The sequence below is a fragment of the Hesperophylax consimilis genome, chromosome 6, assembly GCF_061612785.1.
Source record: "Hesperophylax consimilis isolate HC1 chromosome 6, BYU_Hcon_1.0, whole genome shotgun sequence".
NCBI lineage: Eukaryota > Metazoa > Arthropoda > Insecta > Trichoptera > Limnephilidae > Hesperophylax > Hesperophylax consimilis.
In genome coordinates this window covers 32,319,259-32,331,454 of record NC_142841.1, presented here as the reverse complement: position 1 = coordinate 32,331,454, position 12,196 = coordinate 32,319,259, and the positions used below count along the sequence as shown (strand labels likewise).

The following is a 12,196-nucleotide window of genomic DNA, read 5'->3' as shown; positions in this document are numbered from 1 at the left end:
TTTGTATTTTTATAATGTCGCTGGATAGATTCTAATGGTATTTTTTTTCTTTTGAAAGACTCTGAAAATGATCCTGAGGTAAATATTTTCTTATGAAAACTTTCAGCTTTACAAATCTTATTATAAATTATAATATCCTGTGGATACTCAGGGTTCTGCGCTAGCAACAAAGGGGCCGTTCAAGTATTATGTAAGCACTATAGGAGGGCAGGGGGGTCTTAGCTTTGCTTATTTTTGATGACATGGGGGGGTGGGGGGGTTGAGATAGTGATTACGTCAGCACTGCTCAGCAGTAGTTATTTTTTTTACACATTGGCAACCCACACATTGTCTATGTTTAAAAACCGAATACATATTCGGGGATTCCCACAAATAATTAATACGTTTAGGTACTCGCTTAGTTTGTTTAAATGAATATTATGTGCATTAAAGTCCTCTATCCTAAGTCTATTTTATAAGTGCTGCTTATGAATCAATAAAAAAACAGAATACATTAACAGAAAAATGCATACAGGTACCAATTTTTACGTAAGCATGGGAGGGGGGGCGGGGGGGTAAGAGCTTTGCTTACTTTTGGTGACAAGGGGGGAGAGGGGGTAAATAATTGTAATAAATCTGCTTACGTAATACTTGAACGGCCCCAAATGCAAAAAGAGAGAATGCAATAAATAATTACAAAATGAATGCAAATTGGACACTAAAATTGATATAAAAATCATAAAATAAAAGATGTATGTACAAAGTTCATTGTCCGCAATATTAACCGTTCTCTTTCTATTCATTCAGAAACACAAACAAATTGATTTTTCTCACACCCATGTCTGCATCGGATAGCTGGAGTTCTTTACACTGTAATTAATTGACTTCAAAGTAGGTAGGTTAGGTACTGCTATCCATATTACAATAGTAATTACAGTTGCATGTTTACAGTGATGTCATTGGATGTCTTTGAGGTTAATTAAATAGATTGCATCAGTAATTAAAATCATTGCACATAAATAATTATATCTAGTATTCACTTAACCCGTTGAGTACCAACAACCCCAGCCAACCCCGTTACTTTGTCAGATGCAGCTACCGTTGCAGAAATCTATCTATCTATATATATAAATAAAAATGTAAATATTCGCTTGTTCAAAATCTTAAATGTCCGAAAGTTCCTCAACGATTGCTTTGAAATTCGAAATTCGAATACACATGTGTTTTTATATACCTATTGGACGTAAAAGCAACACGAGCTATTGTTTATCTATTTGCACAGACAGACTGAGCCAGAGCTACGCGTGGTGGGGTACAGCTATTTAATAAAAAATGTATAGAAATTTTACATGCATAACTTTGACATAGGAGGAAAGCTTTTATTTCTTGTGTTAAAAAAAAAAATTCTGTGAATTTGGTGAAGTAAAGACTCCAAGGACGGATTTTTTCACAGAATTTGAACAATTCATCTAATTTTCTAATTCTGTGGACGTTCCATTCAAGTTCTGTTTATATTTCGTTCTGTGATGCAACTGGCCCATAATGTAATAATAACAGAATTTGAATAGAACATTTACAGAACTTGAACCTTGATGAATTGTACAAATTATGTGTAACAACCCACCCTAAGATTATTTTTACTATATTTTAAGTATATTCATTTTAGACAATGAACACAGAATTATTTTACATATTACAAAGTACTGTTCTAGACCTAAGCCTCTTCTAACTACATTACTAATTACCACAAGTTTCTCCGATATCCTGGGATCTTTCAGGGTGGCTACGTTGTACACAGTTCAGACAGAAGTGCTTTTGTAAGTTATAAGGTGTCACATAACCTAAAAACAATGCAATAAAACATACCGCTCATGAAATTATTATTCTTGGTTTCCATCTCGCGGTGGTTAGCACTCAGCGCCTGCTCCACGGAGAGATTGACGTCCGCCACCTTGGCCGTCTTGGGGATGGTGCTTTGCCGGAAGCCGAACCTGCTTGGAGGAGAAGATGTCAAAGTTTAAATACATTATTGGTGTTCTTTGTCCAGCCTAGCCTATGAACCCTCCACCAGAGGCAAGGAAGAAGAAAGACAGATTCTAGATACTATGATTCACAATAATTTACTTCTTCACAGTGCATTTCAATCGAATCAATTTGGGAGGCGGGGATGGGTACTGCCGGTTCCGGTTGAGACAGACTCACTGACCTCTCCAGCCAGACTCTCAACCCATCACCTTGCACCACAATTGAAGGGATGGATTCATACGTCTGTCACTTCTTGTCCCAGGACATCTTCTCTTTCATTTCCTTAAAAAGGCCCTTTATTAGGATTACATAGGCCCTGAGGGAAAATATTTTCCTCACAGCCTCCTGTGTGGCGTTGACATAAAAGAATGCAATTCAATACTCTATCTATATCCTAAAACTAGAGTATAGCCAGTAAGAAAGACAGTTAATAACTTATCTTTACTCTTTCTTATGTAAATAAAGTTTAATCTGAAAGCTTTTACATTCATTAATTTTTAAAAATCATATTTTGGATTCAAATTCAAAGCTTTTCTGTGGCACAAAATAAACATCATTTATTATTCCTGAAATGTAATTAGATCTTCCTCACAGAAATTGTGAAATCATTATCAAGTTTCATGACTCTTCAATCAAGATATCAGATTACTAGATACAGGGCAGCCAAAAAAATGTGTAATTTTGAAATTCAAGTAAACTTGCATTTGACATTGTGTAGGTTAAGTTATTTGCAATACTCAAAAATAATACATTGCTATTATTATGGGAAGAAATTGCACAGAGCATAGGTCTTCTAGTATTCCAAGACGGAGAACCTGTCAATCATCATGTTTTATTGATCTTGTTGAATTCTGTTGCACACTTAATAAGAAAAAAATTTAAACAGTACTTGTTTCAATTTAATTACTACAATAAATAACAATTTTTGTGGTGGTAGATGGTAAAAGATGCAGTAAAGTTCAATTTTTTCTCAACCAATGATAGGTTAGGTTAGGAAATAGGCACAAATTTTTAAAATTATCCAATCTAAACCCTAAAAACCTGTTTTGTGCATGTTTACTCAAACCCCCGACCTAAATAGTTGTCTACATTCGATATTTAATTTCAAATCAAGTGTTGTTTTATTAAAGAGCCTTTGCACGCAGCGGAATTCTACAAGTTTACCATAGTTTTATTACCTTCCTTTTTTACAAGTAGAGAAAATGAAATTATCACTGGGATTTCACTTACGTATTGAAATTTAATCAAATGAATAATATGAAGATACTGAAAGAAGTACACATATGTTATCTGGTGTTCTGTTTAGTGTGGTTGAGTGGTTTTTGTTTCAGTCTGTATTTTTTGGGGTCCGTTGGTATGTTTAGTATTTCTGATCTCCCTATATTTTGTATCCAACTTTTACTTGAGTTTTAAATGTTATAATGTTGTTGTTGTTGTGATTTTCGAATGAAGTAGGATTTTATTGTAGAGTTTAGTAGAAGCTTTTTGTCCAAAGGTTGTATTTGGGTTGCTTGTCGGATATTGACGGCCGGCAAAGTCCAGTGGTAACGCATTGGACTGCCATTCCGAAGGTCGCAGGTTCGAACCCGGCGTGCGCAAATAAATTTTATTTGATTAATTTGTGTTATTTCACAATTAATTAATTAAAATAATATATAGTATATTTGCGGCACGTTCCAGAGTGGAAGATACTACCAGTATCGCCCTGGTGTAAGACCACCATTCAGAATTGAAACGTTGCTCCAAATGGCTTTAGCCGTGTTTAGTGACTAGATCTGAATAGCCAGGTACTTCCCCACCTTCCTCTTTCCCTTCCCCACTTACCTTCAGCCTCACAACACCCCCCAATTGGGGATGCCATAGTCTCACTGGCTCCAGACGGGAGCAGTTGGGACTCTTGTGAGGTAATCACTATAAAAAATAAAAAAATGGGTTTTTGACCCTGAGATCTAGCTTTTCTAACAGGCGTGTTCATTGTCATTTCTTGTGTTTTGTTTTTATAAATGTGAAGGAATTGTTTTAAAATAGAGCTGTTTAATTTTATTGACATGATGCTAAGATTATTGAAGATACCACAATAACTTCAGTAAAGGTGGTAAAGTTTTTTAATTAGCAGGTATATATTTTTTAATATTTCCAAGCAATATGACATAATCTTCCATACAATTATCATATTTACCCTTTTAAATTTAAAAGGCCTTAAAAAGGCGTTATTAAATTAATAAATAAATAATTAATAAAATTAACATAAAAAATCACCTTCCCTCCTTGAAGGGTGAAAAATTAAAGAAAAAAAATGACACTTTTTATTTGGCCGTCCAATCCCATCTTAATTCGAAACATGGAAATGTTAGGTTAGGTAGCATGTTTTTAGTAACCTTCCGCCAACAACACTTATGAAGTGATGAATGTATGCGTTATAATAATATATGGTATAGACCTGTTGGTGCGCAAGGGCTGGCCAGCCGCCTCCTTGCGGGGCCGGGCCAGCGGTGTTGAGCGGCCCGACATGACGGGGCTGCCCGTGAATAACTCTTCTGTCGACCCTGCAAACAAACCAACCACACCATTAGCACGCCATTAGATATCAGTCTTGGAAACTAACAATATTATTAGAGATTGGCCGTTCTTGGAAACCAACCCAAATCTTAGCATGCCATCAGAGATTCACCTGTCTTGGAAACTAATCATATTATCAGAGATTGGCCGTTCTTGGAAACCAACCAAAACGTTAGCATGCCATCAAAGATTCACCTGTCTTGGAAACTAATCATATTATCAGAGATTGGCCGATCTTGGAAACCAACCACACCATTAGTAAGCCATCAGAGTTTTATAAACCTTGGATACCACATAGTTTTAAACCACATCAAAAACATATTATCAGAGATTGATCAGTCTTGGAAACCAATGAAATCATAATAATAAAAAAAATTATTTCGGTAAGTGGAGGTTAGTGCAATATCACACGTTCCATTTAGTTATACCAACACATTGATTGTAAAAATACCATAAATTTATTCAGAGGTTTGTCGATCTTGGAAACCAACCACACCACGAGCATTTTACTAGAGATTGGTGGATCTTGGAAACAATGTCGTAAGCAAATTTAGAAAAAAGGTCGATCTTGGAAACCAACCGTTAGTGTATTTTCAGAAATCGAGCAATTTTGGTAACCAACCATATCAAAGCATTTTTTCAGAGATTGGTCGATCGGGGAAGGTAAAAAATAAAATATTAAACGACTAGCTGTGAAAAATCAAAGAATATATTATATTCCTCTTCTACAGAATTTGACGATGCGTCTTTATGTTAGACAGGCAACATTCACAAATACCATAGCACTAATTACATAAGTTTGGTTTCCCCGAAATATTTTGATGCAAAATCCAGAGGTCTACGTACATTTGCTAGACGCCTACGAAATACCTGATTTTGCTTGTTAGAAAAATCTATAAAATCCCAGATCCAAAAAATTCCGAACCGCATAAATCATAAATATTATGACGGAGATTGGTTGTTGTATAGAAAACCTCCCCCCAAGAAAAGATCATGAAAAACATATCGACAATAATGTAAGGAGTTAGTTCTGGTTGGAAAGTCTCGCAGAAATATATCATAATGTCATGCACCTAGCTATAAAAATTCAATTTTTTAAATAAAAGCAGATAATACATTGGCTTACAGCTCATTGCTCAGTTGGTAAAACCCACATTTTCCATTAAACCTACAACGCAAATAGATTTTACCTACAAGTTATAACCTCTGTATAACTGAGCTTTCAATTAGGAGAACAGCAATAATTTAACCTTGAAAGAAAAATATTTGAAAATAAAAACACTTTGTGTCTTTGAAGTGCTAAACTTCTTCTGTACGAATAATATTATACCACTGTTTTGTATTCTGTACCTACAGTTAGGTACGGTTTATGTGACTAAGGTTAGGTTAGATAGTATTTTTTGTTAAGGTGAGTTACTTTTCCATTCACGCAGCATGTTTTACCTCCATTACCGTTCTTGTCCGGGATCTTGGGTGCCTCGGGCGCCACGCTGGCCCCTTTGGCGCCCCCCTTGCGGCCCCGGAAGCCGAAGGACATGGAGGCCCCGCGGCCCCCTGAGCCTCCGCCCCCGGCCCCGCGCTTGCTGCGCGCCCCCTTCGAATCTGATTGACCCTGGAACAAAGAAAATGTTAAATAAGTATCCGGCTCGAAGGACCAAAATTATATAATATAACAGCATGATATTTAACGCCAAGTGCATGAAGGCGGCGAAATCAGGAACTACAAGTACTTTAAATTCTCTTGTTTCTGATCCAATCGCAGTCAATTTCTCAGTGGTTCCACAATTATAGTTTTTTTCTAAAGGCTTAACCCTTCGTTCATAGCATATCAAGTATCGAGTAGATAAACTTTAGTACTGCTTCTTATTCCGCGTTCTTGCGGAGTAAACCGATTTATATCTATGTCAATTTGTATTCTGCGTTTGTTTACTTCACAAATGTCAAAACCGAATTGACATTTGGCGCTATTTGCAAAAGTTATAGCGTTTTCCGATAGGATGATTACTTTTGTTCCACTCTGTATATAATGTAGGTATATAAAAACACACGCGTATTCGAATGCAACGTTGGATCAAAGTTTCAAAGCAATCCGTGGAGAACTTTCAGAGATTTAAGATTTTGAGCATACGAACATTAACATTTTTATTTATATAGATTAATGGTTCAGAATTATATATGATATTATATCTATAATTTATTTCAAAATTGAATTATGATTACTAAATTTAAGCTAGAGAGAATTTTGTATTTTTTCCTTAATTAGACAGGAAAGGAAGTGAAAAAAATAGGAGTTACGGTACCTCGGAACCATCGAATAATTCTGAATCTATAACCTTGTATTAGATTTTTCAGATTTAAATCATCGAACATATAAAATATTTTGCATGAGTTTATAATATAATTATGCTAAGTCTGTTTACTAGAGTAATCAGTTTCAGTTAATTTGTATTAATTATGATTCAAGACATATTTCGCTTTCTTATTACATAATTCGGATACACGATAACTCAACACAATGCTAATTCAAAACACACTTAAAAAGTGATATAAAATCAATAAAAGCGATGAAAAAAAACTAAATTATGTGACCTATTTAACCTAGTTTTTGTTTCATCACTTTTCATGTCGTTACATTACATTTTAAAGGTGTTTTGAATTGTCATTTGTCACCACATAATCCAAAGCCTTACATTACAACAATACTAATTTAAGATAAAAATATAACAACAATACATACATAATATCTTATCTTAAATCATACTTTTTATCATTTATCTCAAGATTTTGAAGAGTTTTTTTTTTAATTTTTTTAAATTTTGTATATTTATTTAATTCACCCTTTTCAGGCTATAGGGAAGGAGATTGCAAATATGTATAGCCTCGTGGCATAAATGCTTCTTTTATCACGTTCAGTCTTTATTGTATTAGTGTAAAATTTAAATTCATTGTATTCATGAAATATAAAATAACTAAAAATTATTACACCACTGTAGATAATGGACGTAATTTAAATTATTGTTTCAAATTTTACTACTTAAAGATTTTACTAAATTAAAGATTTTTGTGACAAGAGTTCCACTCAAATTGTCCGAGGCTAGTGGAACTATGTCATCCCCATTTGGGGAAGACTGAAGAAGGAAGAGGTAATCTTACCAACTGCCCGAAACCAGTGGGACCAGGCATCCCCAATTGGGTAAGTTGTGACGGTTTAAAGTAATGGGAGAAGAAGGGAGGTTGGGAAGTACGTTGTAGCATTGTTGAAGTTTAAATGAGGTTGGTAATTTCTCTTCCAGCAGGTTAATTCTAAACCCCTTAAACATTGAGATTTACCGTATAACATTCAGTAGTTAGGAACTTTTCTAATTAACTTCCCTCTGAATATTTAACTTGAAGGGGATTCCCCTTTCCTACATGACTAATGACGGTGAATAAGTCATACGTGAATCATTCGTCACGCGGTGTTATAAATTATTCAATACAATAACACAGGTAAATTTAGAAGACACAGCGAAACAAATGATATAATAAATAAATTAAAATTGTTTATTGCGCGTTTCGATGGATTGCATTTCATTAATATTATTTTATTCGTTTGATGATTTAGTTTAGAAGTGAAGTACCTACTCGATTTTTCATTTAAATCAAGTTGAGACGGGATACTATATGAATGTACCATCCCAGCCAAGTTCTGTTGCCTATTCTGGTGCGACCAGTGCACCAGGGAGCACTGAGTTGTTACGAATCGGAGTACATTATCAGAGGATGAGAAGGAGGTTTTAGTTAAATCAGTCGGTATAATCAGCAGCAATTTAGAGTCAGTTGTTTTTCCTCTGCTTCATATTTGTTTCCTTTTGTTTTGTTTTGGTCTTTGTATATCACTTGTTCATTTAGCTTATTCTAGCATTTGCTTGCCCTTCTCATTGTTTTAGCTTATTCTAGCTTGTTCTTGCATCTTCTTGTTTTTTAGCTTATTCTAGCATTTGCTTGCCTCTTCTTATAGTTTTAGCTTATTATAGCTATTTCTTGCCACTTTTTGTTTTTTTTAGCTTATTGTAGCTTTTTCTTGCCTTTTCCTGTTCTTTTAGCTTTTTGTAGCTTTTTCTTGCCTTTTCATGTTCTTTTAGCTTATTCTAGCCTTTTCTTGCCTTTTCCTGTTGTTTTAGCTTATTCTAGCTTTTTATTGCCTCGTCTTGTTTTTAGCTTATTCTAGCATTTGCTTGCCTCTTCTTATTGTTTTAACTTATTACTTATAGCTTTTTCTTTGCCTCTACTTGTTTTTAAGCTTATTGTAGCTTTTTCTTGCCTTTTCCTGTTCTTTTAGCTTATTCTAGCTTTTTCTTGCCTTTCTTGTTCTTTTAGCTTATTCTAGCTTTTTCTTGCCTTTTCCTGTTCTTTCAGCTTGTTGTAGATTTTTCCTGCCTCTTCTTTGTTTTTTAGCTTATTGTAGCTTTTTCTTGCCTTTTCCTGTTCTTTTAGCTTATTATAGCTTTTTCTTGCCTTTTCCTGTTCTTTCAGCTTGTTATAGATTTTTCCTGCCTCTTCTTTGTTTTTTAGCTTATTGTAGCTTTTTCTTGCCTTTTCCTGTTCTTTTAGCTTATTCTAGCATTTGCTTGCCCTTCTTATTGTTTTAGTTTATTCTAGCTTTTTATTGCATCTTCTTGTTTTAGCTTATTCTAGAATTTGCTTGCCTCTTCTTATTGTTTTAACTTATTTTAACTTTATCTTGCCTCTTCTTGTTCTTTTAGCTTATTCTAGCTTTTTCTTGCCTTTTCCTGTTCTTTTAGCTTATTCTAGCTTTTTCTTGCTTCTCCTTGTTCTTTTAGCTTATTCTAGTTTTTTCTTATTCTTTTAGGGTATTCAAGTTGAGTCTAGCTCTATATGCCCTTGTTGCTTCTAGTTACACGGAGAAAAATGAGTAGTATGGCTAATTTATTAAAAATCTCTTCGAATTATTGGTAGGGTTAAAACGGGATTGCATGCCGTTTCCTGATATTTTTAAAGTAAATTCCTAATACATCGGAACTTGTGTTCATGCACCTGTATTTGCATTGATAACATACACTTACGATATGCAAAAATATTAGAATTTTCATGAACACGTTTTCCGACATCGTGATAATATATTCGTATTTTACTAAAAGATTATTAGGAAACCTATCAATTCATTCCTTAAGGGCCTGCAATCCCGTTTTAACCTGATTACGAATAATTTAAAGAAATTCTTAATAAATTAGCAATATTCAATATAAGTCATTTTTTCTCCGTGTACCCCTTCAAGATCCTTCATTCTCATATTTGCTCATTTTATTGCTTTTTTGCTCCTTTTAGCATCTTAGAGCACTCTCATGCTTTTTTTAGTTTCTTAGAGCGCTTTCTTTCTTCTTTTAGCTTCTTCAAGCACTTTCTTGCTTCTTTTAGCTTCTTATAGTACTTTCTTGATTCTTTAATCTTCTTGAAGCACTTTCTTGCTTTTTTAGCTTCTTCAAACAATTTCTTTCTTCTCTTAGCTTCTTCGAACACTTTCTTTTTTTTAAGCTTCTTCAAGCACTTTCTTGATTTTTTTTAGCTTCTTCGAACACTTTCATGCTTCTTTTAGCTTCTTCAAGCACTTTCTTGCTTCGTTTTGATATTAGGTACCTGAAATATTATGGCTATGAATTTTCTTGTAGGCGTACCTGCATAAACCATAATATAATCATTGAAGTATCTATGGGTAAGTGCATGGATATAATAAAAATAATTTATTATGTAGACATGCTGATAGTCTCATAAGGTTGCGTTGTTACTTATAACATGATCCAATCTGCGATGTGCAATGTACATGCGGGCTCCTAGTTCCTACTACTCAACTATCATTATCTAAGAAGTCTATGTACAATAGGCCATAAATATAATAATATTACTTGATTATTCCGCATGATAAAATACGATTAAAGTTACCGTTGCAGTATAAACTAAAGATAACTTCATGGTATTATAGTTTTTTGCAAGGAAATGCAGTAAAATTCACATAATAATGATCTGATATGAACAAGAAGATATACATATCGTAGCAAAAATAACAATAATCAAATCAGTAGTTAATACTAGTACTTCTGTTAACAGTAGGCCGCGCGTCCAAAAATTTTGTATTTTTCTTTTCATGTTTATAGTTAACGATGTTATTAGAGCGATACCAATTTTATTGTTTTTTAAAGCAAGAGGATTTTGTGCGTGTTCTCCAGAGGTACAGCTGGCTGTTTTTTTTTAAAAAATAAATCTATAGTTTTATTCCTAGATTAATGAAATTTTGCACATTTTACCTTCAAAAAAGGAGAAGGTCACTGGCTACTTGAGATTTAAACATCCCACCCCCATCAACTTTTTCCACCCCTTAAAGCAGAATTTAATTCAATTAATTCAAGACATTTCTAGGAAAATAACTGTCATCTAACTACTGATTTCGAAAAACACTTCGTAAAGCCCGGGCAGCGCCGGACTTCAGCTAATTGACTGACCTTAGCGAAGTCCTGTTTTAACTCGACCGCTTTGCATTTTGTCCGTCCATAAATTTGTTTGTGTATTCCGTATCTGGTCAATCCTGTTTTTTATATACAGTCCTCTTATCCTATATATTATTTATAATGAATACATTGTTAAATAAGACAAATTAATCAAATAAAATTTACTTGCGCACGTCGGAATTTGAAACCACGCCCTCCAGCATGCTAGTCGAGAGCCTTACCACTCGACCACGGAGGCCGTCAAATATCTATTGATCAATATGATTTTTGTACGCAATCGTTTTCGATGTTCGTGTTGTAATTTGTAATACTCTATACTACCTACATAATGTTTACACGTTTATCTTCCGTTAGGCCACTTCATTATATCGTGTGACGCTGCTGAATTGTAAAGGCAAAGCCCAACTGAAAAAATCTCACACGATCAGACCATGCGGACCCAGCATCAATGGACCCGTTAATGACTTATAATCAGCGACCAGAGATGAAATAAAAAATAAATAAAAAACTGTGTGGAATGTCAGGTTCTCCCTGTAATGTGATTTGTTTGGTTGGAATATAACGGAATCGATGCATTGTGTAGTATTTCTGAGTATTAGTGTTCATTATTATTATTATCAAAATTCAATTTACATTTTGATAAACGAATAGACGGTGAAATACATTTGAAATTACATTTTCCTGTCTTTCAATTATGACTAAATTATCTCCGTCATGTGTAAATCCTATCGAAGGTTGGACAATGCTTAAAATAACGTATCATTACAATGTCAAAGTGCTACTGATCTTCCTACCAATGGACAATGTCAGTGGGAGCCTAACATCTCATTCTGTCCCTCAGGCTAATGCATAAATAAACCGCTCACGGCTAATCTGTTCGCTTTTGGGAACAACTTATATAGTTTCATAGAAATCGTTGTGTCTTCCTTATTGTCATTGTGAAAAATATGATCTAAACTGTGTTAGAAAGAGAAAACCTCGCGCTTTATATTCAAATCTATAAATTAGCCACAGAAGAATTAAAATGTACACCTTTATGAACCAAAAGTTGCGACCACGATTTAAAAAAAAGTGAAACATCGTGAATTTTATATTCATTATTTTTGTATGAAACGACAAAAAAGTGTGGT

General features: G+C 34.2%; 1 protein-coding gene across 10 annotated transcripts in view; it reads right to left on the bottom strand.

Annotated features, from left to right (window-relative positions):
- The window catches only part of LOC149423210 (uncharacterized), a 205,508-nt gene that overhangs the window by 89,130 nt on the left and 104,182 nt on the right, over window positions 1–12,196 (bottom strand). For 7 of the 10 annotated variants that reach the window (XR_016302279.1, XM_089632574.1, XM_089632580.1 and 4 more), the window contains 3 exons: window positions 6,007–6,175; window positions 4,445–4,550; window positions 1,846–1,973 (listed from right to left, as the gene is read on the bottom strand). Coding sequence is in view for 9 of the 10 variants with exons in the window: in XM_089632574.1 (XP_089488700.1) it covers window positions 1,846–1,973; window positions 4,445–4,550; window positions 6,007–6,175 (403 nt within the window). In the remaining variant the exon portion in view is untranslated. The remainder of the gene's footprint in view (window positions 1–1,845; window positions 1,974–4,444; window positions 4,551–6,006; window positions 6,176–12,196) is intronic. The other 3 variants (XM_089632575.1, XM_089632576.1, XM_089632577.1) reach the window with 3 other exon arrangements.